Source organism: Labrus bergylta, chromosome 2 (genome assembly GCF_963930695.1).
Source record: "Labrus bergylta chromosome 2, fLabBer1.1, whole genome shotgun sequence".
Taxonomy (NCBI): Eukaryota; Metazoa; Chordata; class Actinopteri; order Labriformes; family Labridae; genus Labrus; species Labrus bergylta.
Genome location: NC_089196.1, coordinates 2081505 through 2097801, shown reverse-complemented (window position 1 = coordinate 2097801; position 16297 = coordinate 2081505). Strand labels below are relative to the sequence as shown.

The window sequence follows — 16297 nt, the reverse complement described above, 5'->3', positions numbered from 1 at the left end:
AGTTCATTTGATCAGTGTGAATACAACTCCTGTACTCGGGTACTGTGCCCTAGTCCACTTGAAGAGGTGGTATTGGACACGATCCAAGTGTACTCGACAGTGGCAATTCTAGAGTCTTGTTGGGGCCACAGGTATAAAATAATTGGGGGCCCTACAACCTGCATTTATCACCATAATGTCTGTAATTGTCCAGAAGCATACCTCCCTTCCCCCTACAGTATTTTACCGTTATTTTTTTCTCTCCTATAGATGGATAATTCCTGTTTGTTTTTCATGGTTGACTTCCATTGACAGATTTTGGTTTTCAAACCAGCGATGCATGCAACGCTTTGCAAGGCAACAAGAGTGAATGCTTTTAAATGGGGCCCCCTTAGGGAGGTTTTCTACTGTAATTTTTGGGCCGCTGCTGTGGTTTAAAGTTTGTGAGCCCTCAGGGAGCCCCCTACTGGTCTGGGCCCCAAGCAGTTGATTTGCTGATTTGCTGATTTGGTTACAGTTATAACAGTCGGTAACAAATAATTGAAAATATACGCCCACTACGCTCTGCAAATGAAAGGTGTCTGATCCAACCTTCACAACAGGGTCCTAAGACACTGACTAGACTCTTCTTCTCTGTCATCCCCCAGTGGTGGAATGAACTTCCAAACTCCATTTGATCTGTAGAGTCCCTCTGCACCTTTAAGAAAAAGCTAAAGACCCAGCTCTTTCATGAATACCTACTAACTAAATGATGATGGTCTCCATATTATTGATGATGATGATGGTAATGACGATGGTTTTTGTTTGATAACGATGACTTATAAGATGGTTTCTATACTGATTAGAGCTCTCAAGAACTGCCATCAGTGTTGTGCTTTGCCTCTGGTCACTTCCTGTCAGCACCTGTGTGTCCAATCGGACTCAAAGCTGATCGTTTGCTCTTACTGACATTGTTCCCTTTTTTCTAGATCCTTGCTTGTGTTGTACATACTCTCTGATGTATGTCGCTTTGGATAAAAGCGTCTGCTAAGTGAATTGTATTAGAATTGCATTGAAGCAGTATGTTGTCACAACAGGTCAGGAGGCCTGTAGGATGGTAACGTTGTCTGTTCACACGTCCTCAAAAAACAAGCCTCGCTGGCTGACCTCTGGTGTGAGATGAGAACAGAGGTCGTCTATAAATGGTTACAAGAGCAGGGGTCAAGAATCTCAGCAGCCTGTTACAGGGAGAAGAGCGGCTCACTAATTGAATATTTACAGAACAGTGGAGGAAATGAGAATCTGGTCTTTGTCAAACGAGCGGAAACTATCAGAGAATATGATGAAAAGGGAAGTGTTCATTAGCGCTGAAGAGGAGCGGGTGGAGGACGCTCTGTGACACTTTGTCTCTTTCAGTGATTTCAGGATTCCTGTTGTTTTTTTTAGGAAGTTTGGAAGAGAAGTCAAGCCTACGTGATTCCTTTAGGCGTACACCTCACAACAAGTAAACAATCCAAACAGTTCAAAATGTACAGAGATATCCAGACGACGTCCTGCATCGCACTCGTGCCCTGCCTCCTTGACGTCAGCCGCCACCAGACCTGGATGTGTGTCACGCTGCGAACGTGTGTTTCAGTGTGTCATCCTCAACAGCGTGACTCGCTCCTGAAGCTGTAATAGCGGCTGATTGTTTCCGTTTTGGGTCACGTGCTTATCGGTACATCTCGTCGAGAAAAAAACAACAACCACCCAGAACTCATCTCTCACTCTTTGTCAACCCCCCCCCCCCCCCCCCCCCCCCCCCATGAAACATTTGAGTCGCCAAACTCTTATTATTTTATGACCATAAACAGAAACTTAGAAAAGTAGTTTCTTTTTGACTCAGAGGTTGCGAAATATCAAAAAAGGAGCCAATAATGAAAAGCAGATGTCTGGAGTAGTTCACACGCTTTTGCAAGCCAAGTAACATTACCCTCTGAGGGATTTCTCGGCAGAATTAGTCAGTGAAAGTCCAGGCGATTACTGTTAAACTGTCACACCTGACATAGAGAGACAACATATTTATATCTTAGGGTCTGAAGGTCTAAAGCAGTGGTTCCCAAAGTGGGGGTCGCGAGACACTGGGAGGGGGGTCGTGAGTTGCCTTCCAAAAACAAATGCAAACTGGAAATTACTTGAAATGACATATTTTACCTTTTATTTTGAAATTACATACAAAAATGTTGTTCAATTAGTTGAAGGCTGCTATATTGTTTTTATTGTTGTTCTAATGTCGATGTTTGGATTGGCCCATTAGTGCGTACTGCTGTGTGCACCGTTATGCTTTAACCACTTTCAGGGACAGAAGGGGTCCCGGGGTCTCTTGCATCGTTATTTTGGGGGATGAAAAGTTTGGGAACCCCTGCTCTAAAGGACACAGCACTGTTCTGTATAAACCTGCTGTCGCTCATTTCGCCATGGTGAAGTGTTGGAGGTCGGAGCAATTCTTGCTCTTTGTTCTTCTACCCGCATGTGAAAAGCAGAGAGAGCAACAAATCCTGTTTGGAACACCCCCCCGCAGCCTCTCGAGAACAGAGGGACATAACGGAAGTCGGGTTAACTCGATTAAAACCGCGTTGATGACAAATACCTCGTCAGTGAATAGTGATTAAAATGATAAGTGCAAACAACTGAAGGTCTTCTCATCCCTTCACATGTGGTTTTCATTGTCGGCTGCAGATCCCTGTGGACCCTCTCTGTGGAGAACATGGGGCTGGCCCGGGGGAGGCGGATCACTAATCACAGCAGCAGCAGGAGGAGGAGGAGCTGAGTGTTTGTACGACCATTAGTGAAGAAATAGTGATTCATAAAAAAAAGGACTTAACAATCACAGGTAAACGACCAAATAAGGCATTGATTTACACAGCTCTTTAAGAAAACACACGTCAAGAATACGTGGTACAAAAACTTTAACCCAACTTCAAACATTTACAAATAAACACAGTTTATCTTCTCATTGTGTTTCATGAAACAAACAGTTTTGAAATGTATTTGCTTCCCTGAACAGATGTGAGGCTCGATACCACTCTCATGTTTGCACTGTCTCAGCGGCCACTTTAACTTAGCTTAGCATAAAGACCGGCAACAGGGAGGGAGCTGGATCCACCTCAGAGGACCTGGCGCAGCTGACCGATTGAAAAGATTAAACAGTTTCTCGTTTGTTTAACTTGAGTAGGTAACTTTATTCACCTCCAGGAGCGTCTGCTGAAGGAGGCGTTTCAGTCTTTGTGCTAAGCTAATCCGCCTGGCTGCAGGGGGGTAAAAGGAGAAAAAAAAAACGCTATAATATTGAAGTACTCCAGAAGTACTTTTAACTACGCGTACACATCACATCAGCTTTGCGTATCCTGCAGTGATTTTAGAGCGTTGGTTGTGCACGTCCGCAGAAAAAAATAATGCTACATGTCCGCGAGATGCAATATGCATATAACCACTAGGAGCAGTGTAGAGTTCTCATGGCATTGAGACCTGATTAGAAAAACATCGGCGAAAACAGAGAACAGATACAACTATGGAGGAAAGTTTAGAAGAAAAGGTAACAGATGAAGTCTGCAACTATCAGAGGTGTAAAGAGTACTAATATATAAGTACTGTTACTTTGATAAAATTTTACTTAAGTACAAGTAAAAGTACCAGTTTAAAAATGTACTCAAAGTAAAAGTAAAAAGTAACTTGTTTAAAATGTACTTTAAGTAAAAGTTACTTAGTTACTTTTTTTAACAACACATCTCTCGTGTGTTGTGAAAAAAGGACGAGAGGATATTAATCTCAAAGTTTTTTTTAATAAAAGGCCAATCTTTACAAAGAGCTATCTTTTCAGATAAACATTTTCTTTTCTACCCCATTAACAAAAACAAAATATACATAATGATGAATAAATAATCAAGGATTATATGTTCAAGTAATCAGCTGTTTTATGAAGGGAAATGTTTAAAGGCTTTATATGTGATTTTTTTTGATCCAGCAGATGTCACCCTTGAGCACCAGCATGAAACCAAAACAACTTGCGCTGCATTGTTGTGTTAGCATGCTAATGTTAGCGATCTTTATTATGCTCGTATCTTCACACTGCATGTAAATTTACCTGAAATGAGCGTGATCTAGAAACACAGTTAAGCAGTGAGTACAGTATGTTATTCTTCTTTTCTCTAGTCCCTCAATTAAACAACTTTTATACATGAGGAGAGGAGTCAGCCGGCCGTCCCGGCGATGTAAACAAACTGAAGATAGGACTCGGAAAACTCGGATAGCATCACAGACAGTGGGACTCGGGTGTTACACCCATTGTAGACAGTCATGACTCACAGTTATTTTCAGAGGATATACTTTTCAGAGGATGTACTATTACATTTAAGTGTGAAAAATCGCATATTAAGCCTTTAAACTATTTAAGAAAATACTATAAGGATCTTTGTCTCAATCATAAAAAGTGTAAAGAGTATTTTAGTGTTTTTAGTTTTATTATTCTGAGGCTGGTTAGTCTCAAAGACAGCCTCAAAGGCTGATTAACCTGAGATGAAAGACAATCCATGTATTGTTTTAAAATGAGCCTTTATGAGCTTAAATATTAGATGTTTAGTCACTGTTTGATTACCTATTAGCTACTGAAGCTTCTAACTGAGTCTGTTTGGTTTGAAGTATTTATTTTCACACATCTGAGATATTTTCACACATCTTCTTTGCCCAAGAGTAAGAACCACAGCCAACTTATTTAAATCATCTTGGACTTTAGAAAATGAGACTTCAGTTTATAAACACCTTCAGCAGGTAGACCCACTGTAGTGGAGGAGCTTATCCACTCTGCACTAACTGAAGTGGCACTCTCTGTCTCTCTCTCCTCTCTCCCTCTCTCTCTCTCCCTCTCTCTCTGTCTCTCTCTCTGTCTCTCTCTCTCTGTCTCTCTCTCTCCCTCTCTCTCTCTCTGTCTCTCTCTCTCTGTCTCTCTCTGTCTCTCTCTCTCTCTCTCTGTCTCTCTCTCTGTCTGTCTCTCTCTCTCTCTGCCTCTCTCTCTCTCTCTCTCTCCCTCTCTCACTCTCTCTGTCTCTCTCTCTCCCTCTCTCTCTCTGTCTCTCTCTCTCTCTCTCTCTCTTTCTCTCTCTGTCTCTCTCTCTCCCTCTCGTCCCTCCAGTGAGGGAAAATCATTCATAGCAGGCCTATTTTTTTTACTCAGTAACGGATGTGATTTAAAATGTAGCGAATTACAATACTTAACAGAAAACCTACTTAAGTTGCCTAAGTTACAGGTAATTACAGTAACGTAAATGTAAATGTAATTCCTTACTTTACACCTCTGGCAACTATGTCATGTTTGTTTACATTGCACCATGCAGACACACAATTAGACTATACATTTAGCAACAATGTGTTTGATTGTTACAAAATGCATGTATAACTTGTCTTGAAATGTGTATCTGGTCTAATATCATGATTATTAAGGGCTAACGTTATAGCTTCTGTCCTCCTAATGTGGCTGTTGAAGCACGGGCCGAACTGCTGCGTTGCTGCTAGGAAGGGGCAGGGGGTCAGCTGTGGGGCTTGTGGCTGTTTGTGGACCCAAAAGAGTCTAATGTGGGGAGCTCTGCTGCCCTCTCCTCCTGTTTCTTTCTCTCCTGTTGTTTTTGACCTCCACTTGTATGATGGAAAAGCATTTTGAATTGCTCTGTCCGCTCGGAGATGTGCACCAGATCAATCCAGTCGAGAGGTGGTGGGAGGACTAAACCATTCTGCGCATTCAGAAGGGGGGGAAAGGGGCCTTTGAGACAGACTCCACATTTTTTCCAGAAAGGAATTCTGAATGTTTGTTTATTTATTCAGACAATTTTAGTGATCTTATTGTGGTTATAACTTAGAGAAAAAAGCCAAATAAGAAGTACATTTTTATTTCAGGCCCATGAAGGGCCCCCCTCACTACTGGGCCCTGGGTTGTCAGTCCCACTTTTCCCCCCACTACGACGCCCCTGACTGTACTTATAACTTATATCACACAACTTACAGGTCTCTAGGACGCACACACACCTCTACTGGTACTTGAGTTTTATAATTGGGCTCTCCTTCCTTCTGCTGCGCGTTCCAGCTCTGAATATCCAGCGCGCCCGCTCGCTCAGACTTTCAGGTGCGTGCAGCAATTATCCATCGCGGGTTTGACTGCCTTTTGTACAACATGACAACATATTACCCAGCAATCATCACTGCATATTAGGATATGATGAAAAATAACTAAGACAGTTGGGAAATTATTAATTTAATCGAATCGTTTTAATATATATAGTTTGTTTCTAGTGTATGTAGAATAAGCATGTAATTGTGTTATAGATTTTGACTGACTGTAACGCACAAAAAACAAACCATCCGTTTAGTTGAAGGGTATCTCAACATTTAAGGGGCCCGGCAGTCCTTCCTCTCCACAGGCCCCCACGAGCCATGGGCCCTGGTGCAACCGCACTGTCTATACTAACGTCTCGAGCACCATGCAAAATCCAGAATCTCTACTCTGGTGTTTTATGTTGTCTGATTTATGTGGTGCACCCTCTAGAGGAATCCTCCAGTAACACAGTGTTATACAAAGGGAAGGATGTGAACATTTACTTTCATGACGCAGCCCGTTGTCTACGCGTTAAGTGTGGTTGAAAAGCAAGTACATTTGAGATTGTTTTTTTCTCCTGCACAACGAGCATCAAAGGGACGATGCTTGCCCTCCTGCTTTGACTGGACACGCAACCAGGATGTAGGTACAGTGCACGATCCGTAGGAGACAAAAATACGGGGGAAAAAGTACAGTTGGAAAAGCCTGCTGCAAACGCTCTCTACTGGCTCCACGCTAGGTGGACACAGGGGGTCCAAAAGTATCTTCATCTAATGCTAGCTAATTTCAGCTCTATGCAGAAACCCCCCTTTAACTTCACGTTTCCTTTCTCCTCTTATGCTCAACATCCATCAAAATCACATTTTCTACCTTACACCTACGTACAAGACACACGTTTAGATTCATCCAAAGACACACCCATCAGTTTCACATTAGCTCAGGAATTTGGGATCTCTTTGTGTGTCTCTTTGTGTGCATCGTTGTGCTCTTCTCATCTCGTACTGCATTCACTTTCTGGAGAACAGCTGGAGATTATGAGTGTTCAAAAGGATTCACATGGTCACAAAAAATGTCATTGGAAAAGGAGATCATCCAGTAACAAGACGCATACAGTTTGTAGGTACAGTTATACATTTTTCAGTCATTTGATTGGGCTGCATGGTACTGCAGTGGTTAGCTCTGTCCCCTCACAGTGAGGAGGTTCCTGGTTTGAATCCCCGTCTGACAGGAGTCTCTCTGTGAGGAGTCTGCATGTTCTCCTCGTGCATGTGTGGGTTCTCTCCGGGTACTCCGGCTTCCTCCAACAGTCCAAAGACATGCTTGTCAATGTCAGCCCTGTGATTGGCTAATGAACAGTCCAGGGTGTAACCCCGCCTCTTGCCCAAAGACAGCTGGGGTCGGCTCCAGCCCACCGCGACCCCAAATAGGAAAAGCGGTATGCATAATGGATGGATGGATTGATTTAAAATATGACAAATCTGACAATCTCTTGATCCCTTAAAGTTCAGCAAGACAGTATTTGATTTGTTTTAAACTTTGTGCACTTTGTGCGATCACAGATCTCAATCCAATCAATGTGCCTTAGTCACGTTCAGACAAATTCCCCACGGTGCTTATCACTCTTGACCCAAACTCATCTTATGACAGGTGTGTGCCAAAGAGGTGGTCCCAGTGGGTGAAGTAGGGGGCGTAGTTGCCACTGTTGACACTGTGGTGGGCTTGGTGGTGGGGCGCTCCTCCCAGACAGGGCAGCAGTCTGCGCAGAGACCAGGGCATGTCGTAGCCACAGTGGTCCTCCACTGCCAGCCAGGTGTTGATGAGGTGGAAGAAGACTTCGCTCAGAGGGTGGCAGCCCAGTACCCAGGCGCTACTCAGAGCCAGCAGCAGCAGAGACAGGAGCTCGGCCGAGCTGCTGTCCTGAGCTGCCAGAGCGAAAGGTATGTGGTGGTGGTGGTGTGGCTGGTGGATGTTTCTGTACAGCCAGGGGACCCTGAGGAGAAACACACAACAAGCGGCCTCAGTTACTATGATGGGAAATCAATTTCTCGTTTCTTTAAATCACAGTAAATATAAATGGACTTGCATCGTTCTTTTCTAGTCTTCTGACTCCTCAAAGCTCTTTTACACTGCAGGTCACATCTACACATTTACACACTGATGGTAGAGGTTGCTGTGTAAAGAGTCCATCAGTATTAACTCATCCATTCATACACCACCGATGAAGCAGCGGGAACAACTGGGGGTTTAGTGTCTTGCCCAAGGACACATTGGACATGTGGCTGCAGGAGCTGGGGATCAAACCCTCGACCTTCCGGTTGAGATACGAACAACTGTGTCTATTGGAGTTTAAAAAGTGAATTTTACAATTTCTGCAAGCACTAACGCTACTTCATTGCTCTTGCTGCTACTAACAATAAAATCAACTTTAATAAAAGCCGTCAGGACTCCTAGGCTCACTGAGCTCAGGAAAATCACTATACCTGAACTTCATGATGTCAAGAAATGTTTTCACACATGCTCTCCTGAAAGTTTCTAGAAGAATTCAGGGCAGCCGTACACTGAACATTTGTATGAGTTATTCTTCACACATTTCCTTAGCAGCGTGAAGTTTTCCCTTCAGCCGGGGCACAGGACTGGACGTACTGGACAGCAGGAAATGAAGCAGCTTCATGATATGTACAAAATTGTACCAGTCACACACTGCTGGCGTCGTCACCCCTAACCACTCACTTGTGGTGAGTACTTGTAGAGTGTATTTCCTGCTGCATTCACACATGTATCACTGACATTCACTGGAAATGTTACTAAAGGGCTGAAAAATGTGAAAGGGAAAGTCAGGGGGAATGGCCTTTCGTTTGAACTTCACACATGAAGCTCACACTGAAAATGTTTCTGAAAGTCCTCAGGCGTTTTGTCTGCATGTGTGAAAACATCAATAAGGGAAGTCATAAGGATTACCTCAGACTGGACACTGAATCACTTTTTCAGAACAGATAAGTCACTGTCACAAAGAGGCACAGCTTTCTAAAGAAAGATGTGAATTAGTTGCATGATGGGATATTTAGGTTTTTGAGATTTAATCCCTAAGGATTTACAGGAGCAATATGTAACTCTGACCCCTAGTGGGGGTCCTAAAATGGGTACTGCAGTCTAAATTCTAAACATTGTAGAGAGACTGTCTCCCCCCTCTCCTCTCTAGAGTGGATGCTCACACAGGTCACCATGTGGTGGACTCTGAAGCTTCAGTGTTTATCCAGCTCTGCATCGGTCTGTAAACCTTTCTGTGTTCTAACCTCTCTCCATTTTTCAAAAGCATCTCCAATATTGATCCTAGTTTGAGCACGTTTCTGCTCGTGGAGCTTATTAGAAACATGCAGAGGCTTTTTAGGTCGGGTACAATCACTTCTATCTGAAACAGTTCTCTCGCCCACTTCCATCACTGCAACACCTGTTGACCTGATAACTGCTCTCATATCAGGAAAACTGAGGGGCGTCCAAAACGGCCGTGTGGGTGTGTCTTAAAAGCGCCTACCTTCTCTGGTCCAAACAAATCCAGAGCATTCAGGAGCAGAATCTGAAGTTAGAAGAAGGATGTGTTTGGCTGCTTGTCAATTTCCCGTCAATGTCCCCAGAGTAACTTAAACCCACACACACATATTTTAAGAAAAGAAAAATATCCCTTTACTTGACCCCTTTATGAATCCAGAATAAAGTAAAAGTCCCAAAACTTCAATCAAAACTTTGCACACATGTGGACCACACAGCTGTTCACATCGACTCATCTGTTCAGCATGAGCTGCTCACGCTGATGGTTTTCCACAAGGAGTGAGAGAGTGTAGCATATCAATGGTTGATGAAATACATCATTATTTTTTCCATTAAAAGCACAGTAAGTAAACTCCACCACCAGGGGGGCGCTCAATCAAAACAATAACAAAAACATGATGTTGAGATTGGTGGGGAATCATGGGAGTGATTCTCTCTGCTACCCTCATTACACAGAATGAGCGTGATCAAATAATCAGTGAGTATGTTCTTCTTCTTCTCTCTAGTTCTTGACTAAAACAGCTTTTATACACAAGGGGAGGAGCCGGCCGTCCCGTCCATGTAAACACGGCTCTAACAACAACACAGCCAGTGGGACTCGAGCTTCTCACTCATTGTAGACAGCCATGACTCAGAGAGATTTACACAGGATAGACTGGATTTATGATTTATTTATGTGGAACATGTCACACATTCTGCCTTTAAAGAACATGAAAGGTCTGATATCAACGTTTGATCTCAGTTTAAAAGTTTGTGTACCAACATTTTAGAATAATCTGAGAGAGCCCAAGACCAAAACATTATTGTCAGAGATTCAAACTAAGGGGTGGGGGGGGGGGGACGTAAATCATACTTAAAGAATGGAAAGGCTCTGATTTGAACATTTACCAGGCACAGCTTTCTGAAGAAGAGTGAATTGGTTGCATTATGGGATATTTAGGTTTTTGACATTGAATCACTAAAGGAGCAGTATGTAACTCTGAAAAAAAGCTACAAAAAAATGAGCAATTGGGAAATTTGCATGATTTAACTGAGGACTACTCAGACTTTCAGACTGAACGAGAAATAATACACATTCTGCCTTTGATTAAAGAATGTTTCACAATGCACCAATCGTCCATTTTTTCCCCAGAATGACCCCTTGACACCACTCTAATTTCTCTAATTATTTTTTATGGTCTGTTAAATCTGAGTAGTAACACTGATAGTGTGGTGAAGTGTAGAGCCGTATTCTGTTCTTACATGCAGGTGAGGTGAGCAGACAATTAAATTAGCATCATCAGTATGTGCTAATAATGGCTCTTTATAAAGTCTTATCTGATAATATTAAACTATTTGATCAGAAGCTAGAGTCTCTTTAAAGTTTCTATTTTCTGCAGCGTGAGAAAGTCTCCACAACTTGAGAACTAAAACTCAACAATAAGCCAATCAGTGGACGGGATGGTTCAGATCATAACCTGTGCATGCTGCTCACCTGTGCATGGAGAGGTGCCAGATGAAGAAGAGCGTGTCAAAAAGCAGACAGCACGCAAAGACCTCCACGAAGAGCTGCCAGCAGGACGGAGCCAGCTCCGGCACCGTGGGGCTCCTCAGGGTCTGGAACACGGCGGTGGCGGGGAGGACGGTGCCCAGGTATCTGGACAGCACCCTCCAAAAGCAGTCACCCCACTGACGGAGGGACGGCGGCGGACCGGAGCCGGCGGCGATCCTCCACGACCGGACCCGCAGACTGACGCTGCCCAGCGCGTCCAGCGCCAGGAAAGGTGCGCAGAGGAGGACGTGGATGAGAAAGGCGCAGGACGCAGGCAGGTACGGAGAGAGCAGGATCTCCTCCTGAGCTGCTCTCACACACTCCCATGTCTCCTGCAGGAGAGGCTCTCCTCCATGCGCCGCGGAGGGTTCATTCATCACACTTTCTTCTGCAGCGACCTCTTACATCACAAACTCCTCCAAACATGCAGTAGTTTGATGTCCACTTATTTAATTTTTAGCTTTACCTGCATAAAAAACAACGAGTTTAGGATCTTTTCTGGATAATCTCGCTTCCATTAGTTGTAGGAAAATGTGGTTTAGGTGTTTTTCCTCGGCTGCTGCCCCACTTCTTCCAGGAGTGGAGTCGGACTGCAGAGACTTTCCCCCTTCACTTCTTCTTTTTAGGGGAGGAGGGGCCGTCATGTTCACAAAACGTACAATGCCTATTAAAGTCTCTTATTTCTTCTATGTTGGAGGGCTTCGTTACACAGTAGGTGAAGCAATAATCATCCATGGCGCACTTGAACCACCTACAAAAGGTGGCGTCTGGGAATTCAGGGGATTCCTGTGAGGGTGCTGTCACGTCACAGGACCAGGATCTTTTTTCAATCATCGCTGATAAAATTACACAGCTCGCCTCGGTGCATATGCTTACTCAGATTAAGATCAGGTTTATCTCATTCTGGGTATTTTCCAAGAAGAAAGACAACCTAAGGCAAGACAGAACAGGATCAGGGGTCGTATTTATAACCGTTGCGTACGCACAAAACGCTGTCTGAAACTGGCATACGCCTTTTCTCACGCAAAGTCTGTGATCTATAAAAACAAACCTGACGGTAAAATGTGCGCACCGGTAAGCAAACTCTGACCCAGGCGTACGTTCGTTTTGGAGGCATGGGAAATTGGCGACACAGACGGTGAAGTGGTGAATTGAAGCCTGCAGAACATATTGATGTCTCTTCCACATTTTATTTCACTAAATATCAAAATTTACTGACAGATCCACATCATCATAATCATTCAAACTGATTGTTTTTTTAGGCTATAATTGCACATGTAGTGAGCCGTTTCCAATAAGTCACTTTATTATGACAATATAAACAAATAAAAACAAAAAAATATAAGTCCACCTCATACATATTGCATCAGCGCTGTCTCGCCTTCATTATCCCGGACGGACCTCAGAGGACTGGACTTGTACACTAATGTAATCACTGATGTAGAGTTCAACATTAGACTAACACAAAGACCATAGAGCCTCCAGTTTTCATTAATATCTTTCAATATCGTGCATTTATCATCAAGTTTGGTTTTTAGTTTTAAGAAAGATGCCTGCGTCAAGACGCACAGAGACACGGCGATGGCTTCACTGATTTCGCCTCCACCAGACTCAGCACATCTTCATCAGCTGCATGTATTTATTCTGTAAATAATTCACGTGTGGACATTAAGTCAGGTCATCTCAGACAGGATCATTAAGCATATATATCCTCATAATTAGTCACAGAGCAGACAGAGTTTACCACGAAAAAAAGGGCCAACAATCAAACGTTTTTGTTCATTGATCAAACTTTTGATTACTAATATGATAGAGTGAGGGAGCCTGCTGACTGACGTGAGCACTCTGACAATATGTAGAAGTCAGTGTGGGTCCTGTAAACATGTAAACATTGTAGATATACTTTTGTGTAATGATGAACGCTGGATGTTTTGGCACATAGGACAGGGTAAATGCAGCAGCGACGTGCTGTCATTCTCTGATTTTTGTAAAGTTTGTGATCCTCCTGCTGCAAAAAACTACCGATATGTCTATTATATCCTTCACTTCATTAACAAAACTCCCAGTCAGAAAGTTTTGTTTCTTTGCCTAAACCTTAGCTCTGCCCCCTCGTTTGTATGCATTTTCATTCACAAGCTGCTTTGCATTGACCGTTCATGGTAGATTGTGGGTGTGTAGAGGGCGGAACATGGGACTAATCTACGTGCGCTCATTTCCAGGTGGATCGTGATTTATAAAGGGAACATTGCGTGCAGGTGTGCGTACGAATGGTTTTATAACTCTGAATCATTTTGTGCGTACGCCATTTCCGGGTTTTTGGCCCACATACACTTTTAGTATGGATTCTACGCACTCTTTTATAAATGAGACCCCTGGTCTGTTGTGATGAATGGTCATTAAAATCGTACTGAAGCACGTTTCAATATAATAAACCCTCTATCCATAGAGTCAGATATTTCAAGTAATTACACAATCACGCAGTTTGTTTCAGAGTCATCACCTTCTGTGTGTAACTTTTCTACAGCTCAGATTTCTCTTCTTATCCTTTATTCAGAGAATGAATACTGATTGGTTGGTCCCTTTATGTAAGCGCACTGTGTGTCTCATCACATAAACAACAGTAGACCTTTATTTACATTGTAAACAGGTCCTTATACATTATTACAGTCACTTCCCAGAGGATCCTATAAGTGACATGGGGCAGATGTGGTGAATAGATGAACAGCTGGGTCTTATTGTCTGTACTCACACTTTGTGAGCTGGGGGCCAACTTGAACATCCTGAGCGCAGGCCAAAAGGGCGACGTGACTTATTGTGCAACAGTTCAAACCAAGTCATTAACTGAGGGGCTTTTTGTGCCTTCATTTGGAGAGGACAGTGGATAGAGTCAGAAACCAGGGAGAAAGAGAGAGAGAGACTGAGAACTGAGACAAAATACACTTAATGTTTCATAGAAATACACTGTAAAAATATTTCATGTTATTGTTAATGTCTTTTATTCATATTTGTTATATTTGTTTACTGTATATATTGTAATCATTTGTTGTTCAAAATGTTTTCTGTACTGCTTTGGCAACATGGATTGTTGATCTGTCATGTTAATAAAGCTCATTTGAATTGAATTGAGAGAAAGAGACAGAGAGAGAGAGAGAGAGATTCCCAAATGTTTCAGCTCGTGATCCCTAAAATAAGTGAGTCTGTATCTGTGTTGTTCCCCGTCACATCTGTTTTGCACTCTTTTATTATGGATGTCAAACATTTGGGGCGCTGGTGGAGCAGTGGTTAGTGCGTGCGCCCCATGGTGGTCCTGTAGTCCTTCAAGCAGGCGGCCCAGGTTCAAATCCAGCCTGTGGCTCCTTTACCGCATGCCATTCCCCACTCTCTCTCTCTCTCTCTACCTGATTTCAGACTCCATCCACTGTCCTATCTCTACATTTAAGGCACAAAAAGCTCCAAAAAAAATGGATATCAATCTTTCTGGCTGCAAACAAATGGACCCACGGTGTGACGACCCTGTTGGTTGGCTGTTCCTGGGTGATCGTGGATTGACATCACCTGGGCCCGGTGTTTTCCAATCCATAAAATCAGAACCTCCACATTGTGGGGGAGTCAGTGAGAAATGCTGCATTCAGGTGCTCCTCGGAGGGTCCAGTTTCCGACTTGGGAAGTCATTCTTCCGACTTCAGTGTGTTCACGTTTTCAGGGCACAAAGTTGTAATATCGTCACAACAACAACAAACAGAAGATGTGTGGATGTCTCTGTTAAAAGTTATATTTGAGCAAAAAGTTGACGCGCAATACATGAATTAATAAGAAGTATCTTAACATTAACAAAACATATTTTGCCCCCCATGTTGACGACGATTCAGACGTCAAGTCGGCAACCTGATTCTTTTCCGACTTTACGAATTGTTGTTCAGACTCGAGCAGGCGTTCATGTGTATTTTACAACTCAGAAACTCATTTTTACGATGTGTCCGGCACCACAACAACACCTGGGCTCAGTGTTCCCAATCCATAAGAGCAGAACTTCCTCATTGTGGGAGATGGGGAGAGGCTGCTCCTCTTTCTTTCTGTTGGATTTTAAACACAACACCTTCCTCATCATACTTTCACTCATGCATACACCCTTAGACAACTGATCTCATCTCACCATGTTGTTCAATTGGATGATTATGTGGTTCTAAATAAATGTAGGAGGTTTTTGTGAGTAACTCCTCGTCTCCTCCCGTCATTTGTCACTGTCTCTTAGTCGGCCTGAACCTGAACCATCATACTGTGACATTTTCTATTTGCACTCTGGGTGTTTTCTAGTGACCTTTGTGTGACTTTGTTAATTTAAAACAGATGACTGTTTTTTTGTTTGACTTTGTGTCAAACAGTTTCTCAGAGGGTGCAGTTAGCATCTTCACATAAGTGGATTACATTTTTATTCTCTTTCATGCTCAGTGGTAGATTCAGTAGTCTCTTAACCGGTGGGTCGGGAGTTTGATCCCCAGCTCCTGCAGCCACGTCCGATGTGTCCTTGAGCAGACTTATCCAGACCTTTTTAACTGGGATGGCTCACCTGGGGCCCTGACTTATGCAGGGGTGGTCTGACTTTAGTGGACGGACGGACAGACAGACAGACAGACAGACAGACACAGACGCATGCACGCACAAAATAATTGAATTATTTTGACATGTTCTTGTAAGAAACACAATTTTACAACGTATAAAGGGGGGGGGGGGCCCATGCCGCCCATTTGGACACACCCCTGCTCAGGCAAGACACTTAAACCCAAGTTGCTAGCTACCCCTACTTCATCGACGACGTATGAATGGATTATTTACTTTTTTTATTTTATTTACTTCTGATGGGCTCTTTACTCAGCAGCCTCTACCATCAGTGTGTGAATGTGTATGAATGGATGAGTTAATACTGATGGACTCTTTACTCAGCAGCCTCTACCATCAGTGTGAGAATGTGTATGAATGGATGAGTTAATACTGATGGACTCTTTACTCAGCAGCCTCTACCATCAGTGTGTGAATGTGTATGAATGGATGAGTTAATACTGATGGACTCTTTACTCAGCAGCCTCTACCATCAGTGTGTGAATGTGTAGGTGCAACCTGCGGAGTAAAAGAGCTTTGAGGAG

General features: G+C 43.2%; 1 protein-coding gene across 1 annotated transcript; it reads right to left on the bottom strand.

Annotated features, from left to right (window-relative positions):
- Positions 1 to 2891: 2891 nt before the first annotated feature.
- ch25hl3 (cholesterol 25-hydroxylase like 3) lies at positions 2892 to 12057 on the bottom strand. Its single transcript, XM_020636375.3, has 2 exons — positions 11100 to 12057; positions 2892 to 8069 (listed from the first exon to the last, which is right to left on the bottom strand). The coding sequence occupies exons 1-2, from the start codon at positions 11531 to 11533 to the stop codon at positions 7718 to 7720; spliced, it is 786 nt and encodes a 261-aa protein (XP_020492031.1). The 5' UTR covers positions 11534 to 12057; the 3' UTR covers positions 2892 to 7717.
- Positions 12058 to 16297: the final 4240 nt, after the last annotated feature.

Excerpts from the sequence above, each read along its gene's own strand:
- ch25hl3 (XM_020636375.3), bottom strand. The coding sequence starts at position 11,533 with ATGAATGAACCCTCCGCGGCGCATGGAGGAGAGCCTCTCCTGCAGGAG. Across the intron at positions 8,070-11,099 it reads TGGCACCTCTCCATGCACAG|GGTCCCCTGGCTGTACAGAA; the intron begins GTGAGCAGCATG and ends GTTTCTCCTCAG.